The 23,735-nt window shown below is 46.1% G+C and overlaps 1 protein-coding gene across 1 annotated transcript in view; it reads right to left on the reverse strand.

Annotated features, from left to right (window-relative positions):
- KLHL1 (kelch like family member 1) overlaps positions 1–14,789 on the reverse strand; it is a 1,526,090-nt gene extending 1,511,301 nt beyond the window's left edge. Inside the window, exon 1 of the mRNA XM_078657414.1 lies at positions 14,308–14,789. Within this exon, the coding sequence (XP_078513540.1) occupies positions 14,308–14,789 (482 nt within the window). The remainder of the gene's footprint in view (positions 1–14,307) is intronic.
- Between the last annotated feature and the right edge of the window lie 8,946 nt (positions 14,790–23,735).

A 23,735-nucleotide genomic window follows, 5' to 3' on the forward strand; every position in this document is an offset into this window, starting at 1 on the left:
TAGCATATTGTTGCAAGACTTGCTTGCAGTCCGTCTGCTGGTGGGCAGAGAAGGTGTCTGAAAAGACTACTCCATCCACTGACCCATCTTTTGGGCTGCAAGAGAGGAGATCAGGGAGAGGTTCGCTCTCTGCTTCCTGTTCCTCATCAGTCACCATCAGCATGGTGATGTCAGCCCTGTCATTGTAGAGTTTAAGGCGGTTTACATGGATAACCCTTTTGGGTGTCCTGCTGGTGCCCAGGTCCACTAGGTAAGTGACCGCACTCTTTTTCTCCAGGACAGGGTAAGGCCACTCCTTCTGTCTTGGAGAGCCATGGGTGCCACTGGCTCCAAACCCACACCTGTTTCCCAGGTTAAAATTCAACCAGTGCAGCTTTTTGGTCATACCAGTGCTTCTGAAGCTCCTGGCTGGTCTCAAGATTCTTGGATGCCTTTTCCATATACTCAGCCATTCTGGACCATAGGCCTAGCACATAGTCCACAATATCCTGCTTGGGGTCTTGGAGAGGTCTCTCCCAACCCTCTTTCACAAGACAAAGTGGTCCCCTTACAGGAAGACCAAACAGAAGTTCCAAGGGGGAAAACCCTACTCCCTTCTGTGGCACTTCCCTATAAGCAAAAGGCAGGCATGGCAACAGGAGATGCCATTTCCTTTTTAGTTTTTCAGGGAGCCCCATGATCGTACATTTCAATGTCTTGTTGAATCTCTTAACAAGGCCATTGGTCTGTGGATGGTATGGGGTAGTAAACTTGTACTGCACACCACACTCCTTCCACATGTACTTCAGGTAAGAAGATATGCAGTTGGAACCTCTGTCTGAAACCACCTCCTTAGGATACCCTACCCTGGTGAAGACACCCAGGAGGGCCATGGCTACTGCAGGAGCTGTAGTAACCCTAAGAGGAATTGCTTCGGGATACCTAGTAGCATGATCCACTACCACTAGAATGAACGTGTTCCCTGAGACTGTGGGAGGTTCCAGTGGAAACACAATGTCCACACCTACCGTTCCAAAGGGGACCCCCACCACTGGCTGTGGTATCAGGGGGGCCTTTGGGTGGCCACCTGTCTTGCCACTGGCCTGACATATAACACAGGAGCTTATAAACTCCTTCACCTTTTGGTGCATCTGGGGCCAGTAGATGTGACTAACTAGTCTTTCCCAAGTTTTGGTTTGCCCCAGATGCCCAGCTAGGGGGATGTCATAAGCCAAAGTTAGGAGGAACTCCCTGTACTTCTGTGGCACTACCACTCTCCTGGTGGCTCCAGGAGTGGGGTTTCTTGCCTCAGCATACAGTAATCCCTCTTCCCAATAAGGTCTGTGGGTACCACTGACATCTCCCTGTGCTTCTGAAACAGCCTGCTGCCTCAGGCTTTCAAGAGTAGGACAGTATTGCTGACCCTGGCACAGCTCTTCCCTAATGTGTCCCCCTGGACCCAAGAGTTTAACCTGGTAAGGCTCAAGCTCCATGGACTCAGTTCCCTCTAGGGTTTCCAAGTCCTCACCCTGAGGAGCGGGGTCCTAAGAGGTTTGCTGTGTAGAAGCTGTTTCCCCAGTCTTCTTGCTTTTTCTCTTAGTTGGTTGGGCCCTACTTTCGGGCTCCAAACCTCCTTGTCCACACTTTTTTTGCTCTGTGCCCTTGTTTGCACACACACCAATTCAGGGATACCCAGCATGGCTGCATGGGTTACTTGTTCACCTTCAGCCCAGTCTGAAGTTTCTAGGTCATTTCCAAGCAGACAGTCAGCTGGCAGCTTCTGAGAGACCACTACCTGTTTCAGGCCAGTAACCAAGCCTAATGTTACCATAGTCATAGGATGAATAGTGGTAACACTGTAAGCATTGGTGACTGGGTGAGTTTTCCCAATCAGGTATTGCTCTGGGAAAACCAGTATATTTCTCACCATAGTGACACTGGCACCTGTATCCCTCAGGGCTTCTATCCTAGTTCCATTAATGTATGGGTATTGTAAATACTTTTTCAAGTTCGGTAACCACACAGCTACATTGGCAAACTCCACTTCCCCTAAGGAGACTAGACTTGCTTGAGTGTATTCCCAGATTTGCTCTAGGCACTCCTCTGATCCCAGTTATAGACTTGCTGCCCAAGGAGTAGCTGTACTGGGTGCCTTAGGGGCTTTGTTGTGTGCGCAATTTTTGTCTACAGTTAAATGTCCTAACTTCTTACAGTTGTTATAATAGGCCCTGGAGGGATCAAAGTTATTCCCCCTATAGGGCTGAGGCACATAGGGAGTAGTTAGGGACCCACCCACCTGTACAGGTTTTTGGGGCCCTTTGGAAGACTCAGTCTTTTTATCTTGGGGATTTTCCCCACCTTTCCCCGAGGAGGTTTTGTAACCACCTTCTTTTGGTCACCCCCAGTGATTGTCCTTGTCATCCTAGTCTTGACCCAGTGGTCTGCCTTCTTTCCCAATTCTTGGGGAGAAATTAGACCTAGGTCTACCAAATGCTGATGCAACTTTTCATTTGTGCAATTACTTAATATATGTTCCTTCATGGACAGATTGTACAGTCCAGTGAAATCATGCACATTATGTCCAGCTAACCAACCATCTAGTATCTTTACTGAGTAGTCTACAAAGTCAATCCAGGACTGGGTCTGGGTTTTGTGAGCCCCCCTGCATCTAATTCCGTACTCCTCAGTAGTGAGTCCAAATCCCTCAATCAAAGTGTTCTTCATGAGCTCATAGGACCCTGCATCTTGCCCAGGGAGGGTCAGAACCCTGTCTCTGCAGTTGCCAGAGAACAGGTCCCACAGGAGTGCCCTCCAAACAGGTTTCTTTACTCTCCATATTTCACAAGCCCTCTCAAAGGCTGTGAATCACCTGGTGATGTCATCACCTTCCTCAAATTTAGGGACAATCCCTTTGGGGATCTTAGGATCAGAGGTCTCTTCTCTATCCTTAATTTATTGTTGCTGCCAGCATTGATGGTTGCTAACCCCATCTCTTTCCTTACTTTTTCTAGAGCCAGGAGTCTAGACTCTAGGTCTATTCTCTTGGCCAACTTTGCTAGAAAGATGTCCTCTTCACTGGGAATATTCCTAATGTTTTCTCTGGGACCTGTCCCACCTGTGTGAGGCCTAGGATACCAGAGAGTGATTCTTGGAGTAAAGGGTATGGGGGCCCTCTCCTCCCTAGAGATGACTGGGGGATGATCCTCCTCCTCTGATACCTCTCCCCCTTCTGACTGGTCATCACCATGTTCAGAGGGGTGGCCTTTAGCATACTTAGCCAGGAGCTCCTGGAGCCCTTGTTTGGTTAGATGCAGGTCCATTTGCATATTTTTAATTTTGCATACGGACCACAATTCCTTGAAAGAGAAGTGTCTGTATGGTGTGAGGTTGAGCTCCTCCACCATGTCCATGGTGTCATCTTCACTAATTGCTGGGTTCTGTTGAGACATTCTAACCTGACAGTTCTAACCCTCTACCCTTGACTATAGTGATGTTTATTTTTCTAAAATTCTAAAGGGACTTAAGCAAGGCCCTGACAAGACTTTTAGTATTTTGGAAAAAAAATCTGAATTCTAAAGGCAATTTAATGAGTTCTGTCGTGTGATCAGATGGTAACCAAGTAGTCCAAAAAATGCAAGTTTGTATCCCACCGCTGCCACCAATGTAAGAAAGTGGCTCTATATATACTGGACCAAAGTAAGGTACATTGTGTATAGAGTCCCCAATCACCAGAGGTATAACGGAGGTTAAAGTCAGATATGACCTTACTCTCTAAAGTGGTAGCTTGGTCGAACAGTAAGCCAGTATCAGAGGACAGTGTAAAGCATTTGGTGTACACACTCAGTCAGAAAAAGGTTTCACATACTCAAGAACTGAACTCTAGGCCAATTGTTTTTATATCAAAAGATATAGTTGTTTTATTTTAGAGCCAACAGGTATCAAAAAATACTTATCTTAATATAAGTGACTTTAGGTAATTACTTTGCAGAAGGGTAATAGTCTTTGTAATTACAATAGCTACAGTGGTTGCAATAGGCAACACAATTCTAAACACAATTTAACATTGAGCACAATGGGTTTTTCTACATGAATGCAGTTGATTACTTTTCAAACCAGAGGAATGGAACCTGGATTCAGTCCCGGGATCTAAGCTGTAAACAGTTAAGTAAAAGCGTTTTGATTACAGTTGTGGTTTTTAAAGAATATAAATGTATTTTCAAAGTTGACACTGAAACTTTTCAGTGAAAAACTAGCAATGATATCCTATGGAAGGAAATTCATGTCACAGGAAAAGTAGGTTCTCGTTACTTTTGTAATCCAATACTGGACTCCTAGTTTCAGCACTGGGACCTCTACCTAAGGCAGGTAAGCAAAAGTTGACACTCAGAAGAAATTTCAGAGAAAAACAGTCAATTGTTTCCTATAGAAGAAAATTCAAGTTACTGTTAAGTACAGTTAGGATCACTTTTGCGGTTCCGTACTGGGCTAAAAGGAACAGTACTGGCTTCTCTCCTGATCACAGATGAGTATTTTGGAATTCATTATTCGGCTGATTATAGATGATTATTTTAAAGTTTTAAAACTCCACACAGAAGAAATTTCTGTGAAACCCAGTCAATGTTAACCTAAGGAAGGAAAGTGAGTTATCGGCTTTCAGGTGAGTACTTGACTGGTGAAGTTAACATTCTGGGCATAGACTCAGGGGCCTCCCAGGGTCAGAAAGGTACAGTTGTTCCTGAAGAAACCTACAGTGGACCCCACCGATCTCAAAAACTTCCGCCCCATCTCGCTCCTCCCTTTTCCTACTAAAGTCATCGAGAAGACCGTCAACAGACAGCTGACCGCCTTCCTCGAGACGAACGGATCCCTCGACCCCTCCCAGTCCGGCTTCAGAGCCAACCACAGCACCGAGACCGCCCTCATCGCAGCCACCGACGACATCCTGACCCTGCTCGACAAGGGGGAAACAGTGGCCCTCATCCTCCTGGACCTCTCCGCTGCGTTCGACACGGTCTGCCACCGCACCCTAGTCCGGCGCCTCAGCAACATCGGTATCCAAGAGAAGGCACTGGAGTGGATCATCTCGTTCCTCGCCGGAAGAACACAAAGAGTCCGCCTCCCCCTTTCAGATCAGAGGCCACCGAAGTCATATGCGGCGTTCCACAAGGATCATTGCTCAGCCCCACCCTCTTCAACATCTACATGTGCCCCCTCGCATCCATCGCACGCCAACACAACCTCAACATCATCTCTTACGCCGACGACACCCAGCTGATCCTCTCCCTCACCAGAGACCCCGACACCGCCAGAACCTGCCTACACGAAGGGATGAAAGACGTCGCCGAGTGGATGAAGGACAGCCGCCTGAAACTGAACTCGGACAAGACGGAAGTCCTCATCCTGGGATCTTCGCCCTCTGCCTGGGACGACTCCTGGTGGCCCCCAGCCCTGGGCACCACACCCAAGCCAACCGACCACGCACGCAACCTGGGCTTCATCCTGGACCCCTCCCTCTCGATGACCAGACAAGTCAACGCCGTCTCCTCATCTTGCTTCAACACCCTGCGTATGCTTCGCAAGATCTTCCGCTGGATCCCGACCGAGACCAGGAAGACTGTCACCCAGGCACTCGTCACCAGCCGACTGGACTACGGAAACGCCCTCTACGCCGGAACCACAGCCAAGCTACAGAAAAGACTCCAGCGCATCCAGAACGCCTCCGCCCGACTCATCCTGGATGTCCCCCGACGCAGCCACATCTCCAGCCACCTGAGGAACCTGCACTGGCTCCCCGTCGACAAGAGGATCACGTTCCGGCTCCTAACCCACGCACACAAGTCTCTCCACGACCTGGGTCCCAAGTACCTCAACGACCGCCTGACCTTCTACACGCCCACCCGCCAGCTACGGTCCACCAGCCTCGCCCTCGCAGCCGTACCACGCATCCGAAGAGCCACCGCCGGAGGAAGATCCTTCTCTTACCTGGCTGCCAAGACTTGGAACTCCCTCCCCATCCACCTTCGGCTGACCCAGAACCATCTCGCCTTCAGGAAACAACTCAAGACCTGGCTGTTCGAGCAGTAGCATACCCCTCCCCCCAAGCGCCTTGAGACCCTCCCGGGTGAGTAGTGCGCTATACAAATGGCATGATTGATTGATTGATTGTTACACCCTCAGCGGCACAGGGGCAGCCGGGTGCAGAGAGAGTAGGCCCAATGCAATCCAATGGAGGATAGGGGGCCTTTGGTTGGTGGCTACAAGCAAGCAGGCCACGCGGCTCTGAGATCTGAGCTCCTGGTCACTCACTCAGGGCAAGTGGGGAAGTAGAGGAGGGTAGTAGTTGCACTTCCAGCGGTATTCGGGCGGCTGGGTGCAGGGTGCTTTTGAGCCGTCGGGCGCTCAATGTTATCCAATGGGAAAGTTACAAAATGAACAAAGGCTGCAGGGTCGGGGACGGAGGATCTTCAGATGCGACCACCACTTCCAGAGGTAGTTTGGGATCTTGGGGAAGAGGTAGGTACCCCCAAGGAGGGCAAAGGAGGCTGTGGGGCGCCGGGTGCAGGGGTGTCTTTTGGTGTTGGAAAATCTTACCCTCCGTTGGTCGCGGTTGGAGGGGTCCACGGTTCTGAGGCTGCAGGCTTTGCCAGAAACCGGTCCTAGGAAGCTTGAGTCTGGTCCAGGGAAGGCATGGCTTGGCAGTTCGGGCTGGACTGTTCCCATGAGGCACAGGGTCAGACTGATTTGTATATGGCCATGTCTGAACTGGGGTGGCAGAGTGGGCTAAAGAGCGGTAATGGATTAAACCCAGAACTGTTGACTGGGTGTGAGTGTTTGATTGGTTCAGATGCTCCATCCATCACCACCCCTTGTGTACCGCTTTGGCCACCATAATTTGGTAGGGTATGCTCAGACGTGAGTCCCTTGCTCGCTTTGCCACTGGATTCAAGCAAGCCTGGCTGAAGACAACTGTATTTCCAGAAACCGGTCCTAGGAAGCTTGAGTCCGGTCCAGGGAAGAAATGGCTTGGCAGTTCGGGCTGGACTGTTCCCATGAGGCACACGGTCAGACTGATTTGCATATGGCCATGTCTGAACTGGGGTGGCAGAGTGGGCTAAAGAACGGTGATGGATTAAACCCAGAACTGTTGACTGGGTGTGAGTGTTTGATTGGTTCAGATGCTCTGTCCATCACCACCCCTTTTGTACCGCTTTGGCCGCCATAATTTGGCAGGGTATGCTCAGACGTGAGTCCCTTGCTCACTTTGTCACTGGATTCAAGCAAGCCTGGCTGAAGATGGCTGTAATGCCAGAATCCGGTCCTAGGAAGCTTGAGTCCGGTCCAGGGAAGGGATGGCTTGGCAGTTCGGGCTGGACTGTTCCCATGAGCCACAGAGTCAGACTGATTTGCATATGGCCATGTCTGAACTGGGTTTGCAGAGTGGGCTAAAGAACGGTGATGGATTAAACCCAGAACTGTTGACTGGGTGTGAGTGTTTGATTGGTTCAGATGCTCTGTCCATCACCACCCCTTTTGTACTGCTTTGGCCGCCATATTTTGGCAGGGTATGCTCAGACGTGAGTCCCTTGCTCACTTTGCCACTGGATTCAAGCAAGCCTGGCTGAAGACGGCTGTAATGCCAGAAACCGGTCCTAGGAAGCTTGAGTCCGGTCCAGGGAAGGCATGGCTTGGCAGTTCGGGCTGGACTGTTCCCATGAGGCACAGGGTCAGACTGATTTGCATATGGCCATGTCTGAACTGGGGTGGCAGAGTGGGCTAAAGAACGGTGATGGATTAAACCCAGAACTGTTGACTGGGTGTGAGTGTTTGATTGGTTCAGATGCTCCGTCCATCACCACCCCTTTTGTACCAGAATGATACTAGAGCAGCTTCGGGGGGGGGCGCTAATACATTTTTCAAAAAAACTTTCTCAACTTGTTGAATGTGTTGTGCATCAAACTTGCCCCATATGCCGGATCCATACAAAGCAATCACCACTCATTTGGATGCTTACATAGTTAAAAGCTCTCATAGAGGTTTTGAGCCCAATATTTTACTAAAGCTTTGTAAATCAACTATTGAATTTTCGAACTTGGCAATCCTATTTAATATCAATGATTTCCAAAGATATTTGCAATGAAAGAATATACCCAGATTGGAAAAGTAGACTGCCTCGCACACCTTAGTGTTGTTAATAAAACGAGCTGGTCTTTTTGTTGGCCTCGCCCCACATATCATAGTGAAAGTTTTACTTTCATTTTCCCATAGGTCCAACTCTTGCATAAAAGCAATATAGTTGTCAATTAACCTTAGCAACACTCTCCCAGTTCTTGCCATTAAAACTGCATCATTTGCATATAAATGGATTGGGAGGGGTCGAGTTCCTATATACGGAGTGTCCTTAACTCTCATCTTTAGTGCAGTTTCCACTCTCGGTAAAGAGAGAATAAAAAAAGTGGCAAGGACACACCCTTGTCTAACGCCCCTTCCTTCTTATCTTAAAAAATGTAGTGCATTCTCCATTATTTCCAAAATTAACACATGCATTCGCCTCCATATACAGTTGCCTCATAAAATTAATAGTACTCTCTTCTACCTCTATCTCAGTCATATTGGAAAAAAGTTTAGAATGTGAGACGCAGTCAAATACTGCCTTAAGGCCCATAAAAGTTCAATAAAAATGTCTCCCTTCTTAGCAACCATGGGCCTCATTTATGAGGCGGTGTGTCACTTTTACGCCGCCTGTGCGTCACTTTTTGTGACGCACCAGCAGCGTAAAAATGTGCCTTGTTGCACCATATTTACAAAGTGGCGCATCTAGGTAGATGCGTCACTTTGTAAACCCCTGCGCTACATTATACCTACGCCAGGTATAATGTATGTAGGGGTGGCGTTCTGACGCAAGACAGGGTCATAGAAGTGACGCAGTGAAATCTATAAGATTTCACTGCGCCACTTCTAGGACACAAATGCGTCAATTTCTTACGCCCAGGCGTAAGACTGACGCAGGCCCTTTCACATGGGGCTTGCCCCATGTGAAAGGACACATTGCTGGAGTTGCGTCACTTTTGTGACACACTCCAGCAATGCGTCACTTTTGCGCCATACAGATACGTCAGAAATACTGACGTATCTGTAACTCCTTGCGCCATGAAGCGTCATACTGTAAATATGACGCATCATTGGTCTCGCAAGGAGGGCGCAGTGAAAAGTGACGCATTGCTGTTTTCACGCAGCGATGCGTCACTTTTCATAAATGAGACCCCATATATTTGCCCTTCAGCATACTCAAATTCGAACATTGTTCTACAGTGCCCAATCCTTTCTTTCCCAAATCATAATTCATGCAATTCTAGGTTTCAGGAAGTTTGCTAACAAAAGATCTATTTTGCAACTATTTTCACGGTAGAGAAAAGAGGACTGCTCTAAAAGTATTCATGCAATCAAACTGCAAGTCCAGTTTGCATGTTGACCTTTTAAATGAAGACACTATTGGCTCTTATTCGGCGCAATGCACAGTTACACATCTAGAATGACTTTTTTATTTTTCAGAGTTTTATATAGCGCTAACTTGACCCAAACCGCAGTTACGTTACATGAGGACACACATTCATTTTATTAGGCACGGGGAGATTAAGTGATTTGCCCAGAATCACAGGATGTTTGGCGACATTACCGAGACTCGGACCCAGATCCCCAGGTCCGAGGTTGAGCGCCCTAGCCGTTAGGCCAACTCCTCTTGGAAAATGCTGTACCGCAAAAATGGATTGTCAGAGAAGTGGCTTGGACACGCAGCGCAAACGTATTTGCCATTCAGAAGGAAGAATGTTGCAAAGTTCACAAATGTTTCAGAAAGCACATTTAAATAAAGAACTTGTATGTGAATGGTACAGCCGTCAGTTGTGTAGTAAATGGATACAACTCCCAAGTCAATCCCAAATATACTTTTGCATATTACAAAGGAAGTCGTTCATTCATGTCTCTGTAGATACAACATGTAAAAGGGAGAATCAATGCAAACTATAGTTTGCTCGAATCTTCGACTTGCAGCCTCCCTTAGGTCCAGTCAAGTTACTAATTTAATTTAAATTTACCAGGGAATATGTATGTGTACCATATACACATTACACACATGCAGATCACACTTATATTAAAACGTACGTGTCACACTTAAATCTGAACAAAGCTGTGTAAATCGACTATTAACATTAATTTTGATAATAACTCAAGTTCATAAATGGTGTTACACGATACATGATGTGAACCAATTGTCTTGTTACGTTATTTTGAAACGCGGACACTGGTGTTATTTTTCCCCTAGGTAACTTCAGTTGCATTAAATCATTCCAGTACTTTTTGACTGGATTGTAGCCTCAAATAGTACAAACCTCTAAGATGTTGCCAGCTTCATTCATTTCAAGTGCTTTCTTTGAGAAATATGTTTTACCAGATATAGTGTTTTAACAATTTAATCAAAACTATGTCTTGGTGGATCCTGGTAAACAAGCAAGAAATAAATTGGAAAATAACGTGTAGCAAGGTTACATTGAATTGAGTGAACCATGAAAATAGTGGCTGCTGCAATGGCAATCTCTATGGCACCTACACCTATGCTTATATCCTAAGACATTATATGCATATATGGTCAGTACATTTGACAGTTGGAATAACCAGCGGGATAACAGGACATCAGAGTGAGTACTTAAGTTTCATGAAGCAGAAAAACAGGTAACAGAACAGGTGCCTTGGACAGAGAGATCTACACAACAGAGGCATGCACAAATATATGAAGTGTACTACTTTGATCGTCATAGCACATTGATATAACCACGAAGTGGAATGCAGTACTATAAATAATTACCAAATCAAATAACATGAATGTTAAAAATGGGAAGCACTGATAAAAAAAAGTTTCACTTCAATTAATAATCACATTTCTGGGAATTTTTGTTTAATTGTCTTTGACCTAAGGGAAGGAGCTCCTATCACAGAAGAGGACCGAAAGCATTGTTCATTAGGCTGATTGCATGCTTCATTTATCAAAACTGTAATCAGCCTGCATGGTAGAACATGCCTAAAGTCATCATGTGCAGATGGGGCTGTAAGCCCAAGACGGCATTGTTTGAACAGAGTATCGCCTTCCTCAATGAATAATAGTCCAAAAAGGGTTAACATCTTTTCAAAGTCTTTAAATTTCCAGAGTCTAGAAAACTGAGCCGCATGAAAATTAAACTATTTTACCAGGATCACATGGCTTAGGTCAAACAGGTAGCTGGGATTAGAACTCATATTTCCATGCTTTAAAATTTACTAAACAAAACTGACTTTCATCTTTGTCCAACAAAGGCATTGTCATCGGGGTGAGTCCATAATGCTTCTAAATACTATCACTTTTAACAAAGGTTTCTCTATGCAGTGATATTATCAGATGTACTAAGGTGAAACACTTTGGCATGTTTATATAGTACACTATTTTGTTAAAGAGATTGTATGATATTGGTACACTTACACTTGTTTGTTGACGATATACTTGCCAAATATTTTCATAGTCCGGCTCATGTACTGACTCTTAGGGGCCAGATATATGAACATTTCATTTTGCGAGGTTATAATTACGATTCTTTGCTACTCACAATTAGAGACTCGCAAAAAAATATGTACTAATGTGTCTCAGACACATTAGCAATTCCCAAATGGGTCTCAAGGGACCTTCCTCAGCAATATTCATGAGACAGGTTGCAATTTGCAACCCATTGGGATTGGGCAATAACACAGGGATGGTGACCTGCCGGGGACAGCAGAGCACCATGTCTAAGTTTGCTCTTTATTAAAGCAACTTTTTTTTAAATCCAGACCATTTTTATTGAAGGACAATGGGATGTGTTTCAAAAAGAAACATTAAATGTTTGCTTCATTATTTAAGGGTAAGCACTGATCCATGGGACCACAGCCTGCTCTTAAAAAACTATTTTGCTACAATTTACAAAGGGGAAGGGGTCCCAGGCCCTCATCACCGGCCGACTGGACTATGGTAATGCCCTCTACGTACTTCAGATCATACGGAACTATGCAGCCAGACTCATCCTCAGTCTTTCCCAACAAACCCACTTCACACCCCACCTCAGGAAACTCCACTGGCTCCCTGTACAGAAGAGATGCCAATTCAAGCTGCTGACCCAAGCACAAAAGGCTCTACAAACAATGGCCCGCCTACATTAACCACCGCCTGAACTTCCACCAACCATGGAGAAGACTACGCTCCGCCTCCCCTTCACTTGGCCATACTCCCTGCATCTACCGAAGCAGAAGTGGAGGACACTCCTTCTCCCACATCACAGCAAAGACCTGGAACAGCTTCCACATGCACCTCTGAACCATCACCTCACTTCTGGAATTCCGAATGGCCCTCAAGATCTAGCCATTTGCATAAGCCTCTTGGGCCTGCAAGCGCCTGGATACCTATCTTATGATTATCGGCGCTTTATAAATCTTTATTGATTGATTGATTGACTTTGTTGAGTCTGAGAGCACTGAGTTGGGTCTGCAATGTCTGCGTCAGTTTTTCTTGTTGTTCTCCTTTCAGTAAGAGATCTTAACATGTTAAATTTTTAGATCGGGAACTTGAATATATAAAGTGACCGGTTTACCAAAAAAGGATTACATATGCATGCAAGGAAGTACTCCTCGTATGCCTGCAATAGTACTACTTTTTTGGAATTCACAAACGTTGGCAGTACAAGACTTGGAAAGCTGCACAAGTCTCAATTTTGTAGGCATACTAAAGGAAGGCAAACATCAAAAGATGATGGAATTAACCTTCCACATATTCTTACCAGTGGAAATCGCTTGGGGTAGCAGTGCAACTCATTATTTTTCACTTACTGTGCCACTTTGGACAGAGGTCCACATAATGCAAATCAGTGCTGACCCTAGTTCTCATGGAAACACCTGCAGCACACTGCTTTATTCAGAAATGTGACATTCATACCCCCGACTAACACTGACTATTCTACTCTCCTGTGGGCTACTTCAAGTCGCTGTAATAACAGCTGGTAGTAAATTCCATCTGAATTACGTTTGCTGTACCAACTCAGGATGCTTGAAAGCTTGGTTAACCTTACAAAGGTACCAGGCTCTGACTTGCAGATTGAACCTTGATCTCTGCAGGTGTTCTATTAATCCATGTAGCTATTATAGCAGCATGTGGTGCGCCAGGTGCCATAAATATAATTTCATTAAATCATATCTAGGGGGGAAATTCCATTGCCTTTAACTGAGGCTACTATTTGAAGGCAAAGTTAAAAACACAAAGCAGGAAGATATAAAACTTTCTGGACTTTGTGTTAGCGGCATTTATGTTAGCAAACCGTTCAGGTTACTGTACACAGATGTTCTGTTTTTTTAACTATACTTAAATCATGACGGTAGCTTCAAAGGCAACATATATAACGTTAAAAATATCTAAACCCACGAAGTGTAATATGAGACTAAATTTCAACATGCTTCACTGTGCATTTATGTTTGCATGGGTTCAGGTATTATGCTTAACAATGTTCAACTGACATTTAAACTCCATTTAGTATGTCCTACATGAGAGAAGTAAATGGTATAGAAATTACATTCTCGCCATTTGAAAGAGAAAAAAAAGAAAAAAGAAAGCTACGTTTGTCTGTTTTTCAGTAACAAAAAAGCGATTCTACTCTTGACCTGTTGCTCTAAAGTAGCGGCCCTTTTTTTAGTTGTTGTATCGGTGTGAATTACGACAGCTTACATGCAGGTTCGTTGTTCCTTCCACCAATTCTTCAGGTGCCTATACACAGGCGTGCATCGACTATTCGCTCGTCACTGTTTCCTGCAACGTGCTCTCTTACAGTACAAGTGACACGTTCCTAGCTGTCTTTCTGACTTTAATGTCCCGAATGGTGCTACAGTTACCGCTTCACCCACTCTGTAGTACAGAACATCCAAGCAGGTCTTCAACTACGCTAGTTGAGCCCTTCGAGGGGCCATGACGTGACACAGTGATCTTTATCACTTTACAGGAGTGATAAACGGCAGTACAAATACACAAACTATCTCCCAAATAGCTCATTCTATAATGTATCTCTGCAATCATGGTGTTCATGGACAGAGTAAACCGGGTTTAGCTCATTGTATGGTGTGACACAGTACACACTCCCACCCTATAGTTGTACAAAATCGTCACTTAAAGCTAAATGTGGGAATCACTGGTCTTTACCTTCTAGTTTATGCCACTACAACAATATCTCAACTGTCGGTGGAAAACAACCAATCAGGTCTGCAGCACTGTGCCACACACGAGTGTCCTACCTGTGCTCGCATCCTGCACTTGTTGCTTTGTTACCCCCAGAGTGCTCTTTCCCCTCGTCCTTTATCTCTTGCTCAGAGGGAGTCTCCTCTCGGGTGAGCTCCACCCTGTGTCCTCCTTCCAGCGGCTCCACGTAAAACACCGTCCCGGGGGGCTGCTGCTGGCCGCACAGGACATGCCGGGGGGACGCCGGGGCTGAGGCAGGGGGAGAGGGGCTGACGGAGAGCCGCGTGCCATTGAGCGGCGCCGAGGAGGCTTTCTTCCAGAAGCTGCCCCTCTCTTGGTGGTGGTGCTGCTGCTGCTGGTGGTGGTGATGCTGGGTCTTGAGCAGCCGGCTCTGGCTCGGCCCCCAGTGCTCGAAGCTGCTGTCCTGTTGCAGGCAGCCGCCTCCCCCTGCTGGACCTGCCGAAGGGTGACTGAACAGCTTCCAGCGGAGGCGCAAGATGTGCTTCACGTCGAATTCCTTCCTTCCAGACGCAGACATCCTTCTGCCGAGGTCCCTCACCTGCTGGCTCCTTCTCCTGCGCAGGAGAGTTGCAGAAATGTTAAAAAACGTGTTCTACTAACACCTCTCCCGCCTGAGTGTGCCAGGAAGTAGAGGGTTTAATGCAAACAGACTATGCTACCACGCGCAGCAGTATTTCCAGTCACAAATCGCTTTCTGACAGGCTCGGTTCTGCTCACTAACTGCTGTGAGCACTGGGTCGGAAACCCCACATGCAGCCAGGCGTGCGGAGCGGGGAGAGGACGAGGCAAGGTGAGCGAGGTGTACCGAAGGCTGCTGAAGAGATAACAATCTGATTAACGGGGAAACATTGTCCGCGATCCGTGCCACTGTGAAGCAGGTGTCACGGATGTTCTTTCTACCTCATCACAGCTCACCGAAGAAGATACATTCAGTCAGGGGGTCTAACTCATCCCTCTTAGCCCTCAGTCCCAGGTACTTATGCACACTGTGCCTTGCAACAAGTCAGCGCTTGACAGGTTTCTCTGCAGAGGTCCGCTTTTTATATGCGTATGCCTGTGTTGTCAAGGATTTCAGCATACCATTTCCCACAGCACCTCCGTGACCCCCTCCCTCCGCTCTCCCTCATGCTCCCTCCTTCTACTCAGCATTGAACATGTGCCCCGGTGCCTTCGTGGAAACCGGGACTCTTCAATCTTTTTAGCGCAAAGTAAGTCCGCTCATCTAATGTTATCCCCCCCTCGTGTCGGTCCGTCACCTCTTGCTTTCGGTGACAGTTATATGGCTGCAATAAAGCACAGGAAAATGCATCAATAGCAGTACCAGCGTGCATGAATCATTGTAATGTAAACTTAATAGACAGTATCCTGACTCCAAGGAGGCACGCGCACTGCAGGCAATTCTTTAAGCCGCTGTCACTTGCCTTGTAGTTTAATTACTGTAAATATATAAATAGATAAAAAGCCTTCAAGTGTCAAGTCGACAAAGCTCAACAGATTTTAGCAGTTAACTTTGCATGTGGTGCCAATGTGACGTGACTACGCACGACGCACGTATGCACCCCCTCGCCCACACACAGAGGCTGTCACGCAGCAATATCATTTGCTTATGGGCGTCTGTTAACTTACCTGAAAGCCTGACTTGCGCCCAGCGGTGTTGTGCTATTGTGAATTACTTTTATTTATATCTGACTCAAGGTGCAGCCAAGAGGGCCGGGGAAGCAGACACAGGCGAATTCACGTGTCATGTCATCGCCCCGTCTCATAAATCATCATATAAAATGCATGAAAGGCTGTAGGCAGTAAATGATACACACATGCCGGAAAACCACTTGCCTTGCTGAAATGACTTCCTTGCGTGCGCCCGAAAGGTGGGGGTGAGGGTTTTGGATTTTCATTTCAGAAAAAGACGGAGAGGTCATTTTTCATCGCGATATATCTCTTTTATAAGCGAAAGTTTACCAAAAGCACTCAATCCCTAGTCAGAGGAGGACGTAAGTAAGAGACTGCCCGTATGTACATTGAGGGTTGTCCCTGCATTAATAATAATTTACAAAAGACAGGGTGAAGATGCTTGAACAGCACACTCACGTCATCTATACCAACTCATCCTGATGTGACCAATCTAGTCGTAAGGCTCTGTCCGGGTGAATGCATTTCATACATTTGACTGGATTTAAATGATCTGACTTCCGAAGTTCATAAAAAAACTGTTTACAGACATACATCACCTCTGTATACTCACTCTAAATATATAAATATGCCCATTCATCTACTACTATCTCCTGTAACTACTGTGATACCTTCCCTTTTTCTGGTCCTCTGTACCCAGCACAGCATCTGTACTCCGTGCCACTGCAATTGTGTGACAAGGAAGGACCACATTATGGAACAGGGTTGTCTAAAGTATGCAGCAAAAAAAGGAACATTATGCGGAGTAATGCAGCACATTTAGTGACGGTATTACTACATCATTATGTTTTTTTTTCACAAGTTAACACTGGGCAAAGGTTCCACCTCTTAAGTAACAGTTTAGCGGTCAAATACAGCAATAGGCAATGGAAAGGTGACTACATAACTTTTGCGAATGGTGCTCCACTGCGCTGCAACGTGACTCGGCGTTTTAGTAACTGTTGATCCGTTTTAGCACTAAACAGCTTTTCTTGACAAATTCTGCCGATTATGTAGCTGTTAGAATGTGTGGCAAATTCAGCAAAGCTATATTTAGGCAGAAAATGCCACGGCTGCAGAATCCCATAATCCCAGTGGTCCTGCCTACTCCCACTTCCAGGGCTTCAAGTGGACTAGGGTCTCCTGGGGTTACTATACAGCAGGCTTGATAATGTCGTTCAATAACTTGTCACTGTTGAGACCCTTGAGCATCAGCAGATGTTCCTTACTCCACAAATGTTAGCAAATAAAAAGGGGTATCCCTGCGCTCTTTGTATTTTCTGTAGGTGATGACAATTGGTTAACACACTTTATCATCATATATCTGGTGGGTAATTTTCCAAAATGGGAATCAATGTAAGCGGCCTAAAAGAATTAAGCTCACCTGGGTAATGTCACACCACTCATGGTTCAACTCAATTCACAAGCTGACTAAAGGACTGACAGAAATATAAATGCAAAAAAAGTTCTCAGATTGGAGAAACTCTCTTAAAAGACCAGCGATTAGTACACAATTTCTATATAGAAAAGTAGTGAGAGAAAACATACATTAACATTGCTGAAATATGTGGTGCATTCTCTCCCATTGTTAGGCAGGATAATATCTTGTCTACTAAGTGCATACTATGTTTGTGTAAATACAAACAATAATTATGACTAATAATAACAGTCCTGGATGGTTTTTTGGCATCCTATAATAGGTACAAATTGGTTTCAACTCATGGGTGCGTTTCATCAGTTTCAGAAGAAAGAACCTTCGTATTGTTCTAGTGCAACATAAACATATGACTTAAACATTACTCACAGATATCGAGAGTGGTTCCTAGCAGGTTTGGAACTTGTGACCTGCAAGTTTTACTTGTATCTCTGCTTCAGATGCATACACCAACAAAACTTTCTTACCAGAGCGTAAATCTGTGGTCTGCCGATTACCATAAAACTCTCCTTTTTAGCATTTCTACCATTGTGTGTAACTGAAACATACCGGATGCACACAGATGTCTTCCGCGATCCCCTTAACCTGCTGCTCTTACTTAGCAGCTCACACAATAGCAATTCATATAATATTATGGGTTAACTATCACAGTCTAGATATGTTTTTGCTAAGTGAAGGCAAATGTTCAAATCTTATTAGCAATATGGCTTTTCATTCTTCAAAGTTTGATAAAATAAGTACTTTTTACATTGCGATTACAAGTTGTTCAGAGTGGATTTGCAATGTTGAACTCCCGTCTACACAATTATCACTTGGGTGGTGTTCTTGCACCTGGATTTAACCCTTGAACCTGACCCGATTTTACCAGCCAGAACATTTTGTGGAAAAATAGCTTTTGGAAGGGCTTCATTACAGCCCATACCTGTTTATTGGCCCACTTTTGACCCTTTTCCAAAGCACAGAGGAGCATGTAATGCTAACCCTGCAAGGAAACCTAGGGGGCCTATTAGGATGGCGGGCGGATTGCCCCCGCCAGGCTGGCGGTAGCCACCACCGGCCTGGTGGGGGCAATCCGCCCACCATCCGCACAGAAATGACCCCTCGCCACATTAGGATGGCTGGGGGGTCCGCGGCAGACGGAAAGACCGTCCGCCGCTTTTCCACCTCGGTCGCCTTGCGACCGGGGCGGAAAAGGTCTAATATGGTGGTGGTGTCTATCAGACACTGCCAGCCATACTAGGATGGGCTTTGGGGAATGCCTTTCCGTGGCGGCAATGGCGCCACAGAAAAGGCATGCAGAGACTCCCTGCGGGGGCCCGTTGCAGGCCCCCTGGGACTCCGGGGGGTGTAGAGTGCACCCGCATTTCAAAGTGCAACATGGCAGGCACCGTGCAGTGCCTGTCATGTTGTGCTTTGAAATGCACAACATGCTTTTTTAGCATTGCGGCGGGTGGTGCTGAAAAAATGCAGGATGCACCTGCCACTGTGGCGGGTGCATCCTAATTCCAAGGACGGAACCCCCGCCCTTATGGCGAGTGGTCCCGTTGTCCGACAGGATGGCTGGCGGACAAAGTCCGCCGGTCATCCTAATAGGCTCCATAGTACCCTAATCTCTCCTATTCTATCCTTCTGACCCTGTCCCTACCCCATGCAAAGTAAAGTCATTTTTTCATGCATTTCCTATCTGCCCAGAACAGGTGGTAAATGTGTGCATTCAGAACCTGGCAATTGGGAATTCCATGCAGAATTCTACTTGGCAAATACAGTATGGCAGAGTTAGTTGACATTCGGAGGAGTTTAATTCATAATTGCAGTATGTCTATGTAGATGCTCCAGCCAGTAATGACATCTCTGTAATGTAGACCATGCTACACAATATATATATATATATATATATATATATATATATATATATATATATATATATATATATATAATACATTGTGTAGCCAGCTATAGTTAGAACCTAGTTTCATTAGGAAAAGCGTTTTTTGATTTGCTAATAAGTTTGGGGCCGTTTCACGAATCTACAAGAAATTTTCTAAAGTAATTGTTCACTCAGGTCAGCTCCTCTCCTGTACGTTTCGGGGTGATTCGTCAAGCGGGGGCAGAGAAAAAGGGGGGTCCCAAAACGTGTTTTCTCTATGTTAATTTCCATAGGAAACTTTAGACACGGCTACAACCTGAACTGCTGAACGGAATTACAGCAAATTTGGCAGAGAGATAGCTCTTGGTCCAGACAGCACGCTTTTCTAAAAATGTTGCAAATCCATTCAATAGTTTTTGAGATATTTAAAGATTTATACATATCGATATTTGAGAATTGTGAGATCTGATTGGCTGAGCCCTCCCGAGCACTTCAAACCAGGAAGTGTTGGTAACCATCTTGTAACTCGGTACCGAGGGACAAGAAAAACGGTGAGAGGAAGATTAAAAAAGAAGAAAGGGGCCAGGTCAGGGGGTCCCACCAAAACCCGGGACAAGTCAGTCAAAAAAGTATTAAAAAAACAAAGTGCAGGCTCCTGCACTTTGTTTTTTAAAGCCCCGGGTGGGCCAGGTCCCAGGAACAATTCTAATTTATGTAGGGGTGGCATGTGAGGGCCCCCGCTTCCCCAGGGATCGCCACGTCCCCGGGGCAGTGTTAATTATGTTTGGGGTGGACCTCATGGCCCCCCAAGACCCAGGGTCCACCACCTCCCTGGGCCTTAAATACAATTTAAAAGTGTGTGCCCTGTCATAGCAAACACGGCTTCGCTTCATGGAAGCGAAGCAGAATTGATTTTGGGCAAGGGGAGGTGCATGTTAGCATCTCCCCTTGCCCAAAAGCAAAGCCTGCTCCTGCAGGAGGCCGGGAGCCAGCTGGGACTGTGGCGGTATTGGGGCTCCCCCCGCAGTCCCCAAAGTGTGGACAGGCCCTGTGGAATGGGGTCCCCAGGGCCAGAAGTGGCATGGGAGGTGGGCCGCCCCTCCAATAAAAATTGTTTTAAAAAAATGCTGGCCAGGCCCCAGGAGATGAGATAACGGGGGACATACTTGGCCTCAGGAGGGGGGCCACATGGCTCCCTCCCATACAAAAAGAGAGGGCTGGCCATGCCACAGAAAATGGGGTCCCCAGAGCCATAATTGGCCAAGGGGAGGGGGTCAACACAGCCCCCCTCAGGGAAAACTTTTAATTAAAAAAAAGGAAGGTCAGCCCGGGGGATGGGGTCCTCAGTATTCAGTCCTCAGGAATTTAGTTCCGCGCCCTGCATCGCATTTTGCGTGCAGGAAGCGCTACGAAATTCGTTTTATTAATTTAATTGTTTACTTACCTGCAATCATCCAGATTCCGCTCTTTATCACCCTCCACCCTGTCCCTCCCTCGCCCGCCTGCCCCATCGCAATTCCCTCCACGGACCGCGGCTGACAGTTACTTGTACTTACCTTAAGCATAATAAATAATAAAAAAATTATATATTATAATATTATCACCTGTGGAAGACACAAAGAAATACAGTTACAATATATATTTTACAACACAAAATAATTTGTAAACCATTTCATTTGCCTTTTTCGCTGTTCTCAGAATATATTGAATTTCATTAGAAACAGTGAGTTCAATAGTACTCATCACATAACAGCGGGCAAAAAATAGACAATCAATAAGATTATCTTAAAAAAACATTCAATATTCTCATTACCAATCTAAAAAATAGAAATAAAACATATCTTAAATGTTTTTTTCTAAGAGCAATTTCTTCCCTAAATATGACACATCTCAAACAATCATAAAATAACAAAACATTATGATTAATTTTCATACACTGTAAATAATGTTGCTTACAAATATATGCGGACGAACTACACAACAACAAGTCCTTTATAGTTTCATTTGCTTTTCCACACGGCCAAATAGTATGCATCAAAAACTTAGTTTGGAAATTGCTCAATAGTAATCCCGAGCGTCCGCCTCCCAGCCTTCTGATCCAAAACCACCAACATCATATACGGGTCCCCCAGGACTCATCCATCAGTCCGACACTGTTCAACATCTATGTGGCCACCCTCACACAAATGGCGCACCATCACAACTTCAACAACATCTCCTACACAAAGAACACCCAGCTCATCCTCTTCCTCACCAAGAAGCCACATACCACCAAAAGCAACGTCCACAACACAATGAAGGACATCACCAACTACATAAAGAGCAGCACTGTAAACATAAACTCGCACAAGATGAAGGTACTCATCCTCACACCCACCCCCTCAGCCTCGGACAACTCCTGCTACCTGACTACACTGTGAACAGTACCAACACCTACCAACCATGTCCACAACTTAGGATTCAACCTCAACTCCTCCCTCTTCATGTGTAACCAAGTCTACACCATCTCCTCGTAGTGCTATAACACCCTCCACATGCTCCGCAACATTTACAAGTGGATCCTAACCAAAAAAGAAGAACAGTGACACAGGCCCTCATCAGCAGCAGACTACACTGTAGCAAAACACTCAACACAGGAATTCCAGTTAAACACCTACAACTGCAACAAATTCAAAAGACCTCCACCTGAGTGATCATCAATGTCCCCTGCTGCAGCCACATCACCCACCACCTGATACACCTACACTGCCTCAATATCAACAAAAGGATCACCTTCAAGCTCCTCACCCTCACTTATAAAATACTCTACAACACCAGACAAATCTACCTTAACAGCAGTAATCCTAAAGGGCAAATTTTGATCTTAAAATTTGGCCTTTAACCCCTTGCATGCTGATGACGGCCCCCAGCCTTCATGCACTACAGTGCTCGTGTGCTGATGACGGCTGGGGGCCGTCATGACCGCACCCGCGCTGAAATCTGCAGCACAAGAGCAGAATCGGCCCAGCATGGAAGGGGTTAAAAATATTAGGTAAGAATTTGGTAACTCTTTGGGCAAACGTTGCTTAAAAACTAATTGACTATCATTACAATGCATCCAACCTTTCATATATTTTAAATAAATAATGTAATGTCCAGATGTGGTAGAAAGTCCATCATCAAAAATAATTGCAACAGCTACAAAAGTTCTTCCTGATATTGAACATTGACCAGCTACAAAATGTTTAATTAAAGTTTCCAATTTTCTTCCATCAGCTCTACAACGTTGCAGCATTAAAATAACATACTGTTGTTGGACCTGGCCCTTTTTGGCAGGTTTACCCCGAAACCTTTTGCTTTTTCCTAGCCTGTTTCTGTGACCTGGTGTTGGTGATTTTAGGCCTCTGCGCACTTTTTCACTGTGGTACAGTGTAAAGTACGTGAGCTCTCTGTGTGTGTGTGGGGAGAGTGACCTGCCCTCCCATAGGAATGAATGGGGAATATGTATGCCCATGGTATTTCCTGATGTGTGGGGAGTGCTGGGTCGAGTTTGGTATGTGCGAACTCGTGAGATTAAATACTGCGTAATGATGTATGTGGCATGAGTGTGTCTAGTGCGGAAGTGCCACTTCTAGACATGTGTGTACATGTGTAGTGAGTCTGCTGGCACGTGATTGGCTGGAGCCTGGCCCCAGGAGTGCCTGGGCCTGCTTGTGGATTGACTGTCTGGTTTGAGGATGACAGGGTCTGGGAAGCCCCCAGGAGGTTGTCTGAATCAGCCCCTGGTTGAATGACTGCATCTGCAACTAGAGTGGTGGGAGGAGATAGCACCTGGGAGTGAATAGGGCTGTGCCTGCCTGCCACAATGCTGGCTCCACCTCCTGCTGGGCGGCTGTCGCCTCTGCCCCTCACACTGAAAGGAGTTCCCTATAACCAGTTCTAGCTGGTTCTCCCACTGCCTGCACCCTTTAAACAAAGGATTTTATAGTATAAAAAGGGGCTGTGTCCCCTCACAAAATGTTCTTGTTTCTAACTTGAATCCTGCCAGGGGCGTGCTGCTGCTTGGGCCCAGGGGAATCCCTGGGCCCTGCCCAGCCCCTGGATCGCCTGGAAGGACTCTATGCATGACTTTGTTTCCTGCTGGTGCTTGGGGACGCTTTTGTTGGGCATCTAGCACAGGAAGCCTTTATTTTGTACCCCTATAGCGCTTGGGAGCGCTTTGCCTGTCCTCCTAGCGCTGGGAGCACTTCGTCCTGCCTCTGGCGCTCACAGTGCTTTATTTTTGCTTTTGCGGCTGCCCACGCCGCATATTGCCTTGTCTTTTGCCCATTGGTTTGCGGGTGCCGTCCCGCGTCATGGCCACTGCATTGCTCTTTGAGACCGAGGGTGCCCACCCCTCATTGTGCCCTTAGAATCACCGCCGCTGGCCCGGAGATCGATACCGAGGCGCTGCGCCCGCCTCCCTGCCAAGGGCTGCGCAGCCATTGGCGGCCCTCAGCACCGGAAGCCAGGCA

This window comes from Lissotriton helveticus, chromosome 8 (genome assembly GCF_964261635.1).
Source record: "Lissotriton helveticus chromosome 8, aLisHel1.1, whole genome shotgun sequence".
NCBI lineage: Eukaryota > Metazoa > Chordata > Amphibia > Caudata > Salamandridae > Lissotriton > Lissotriton helveticus.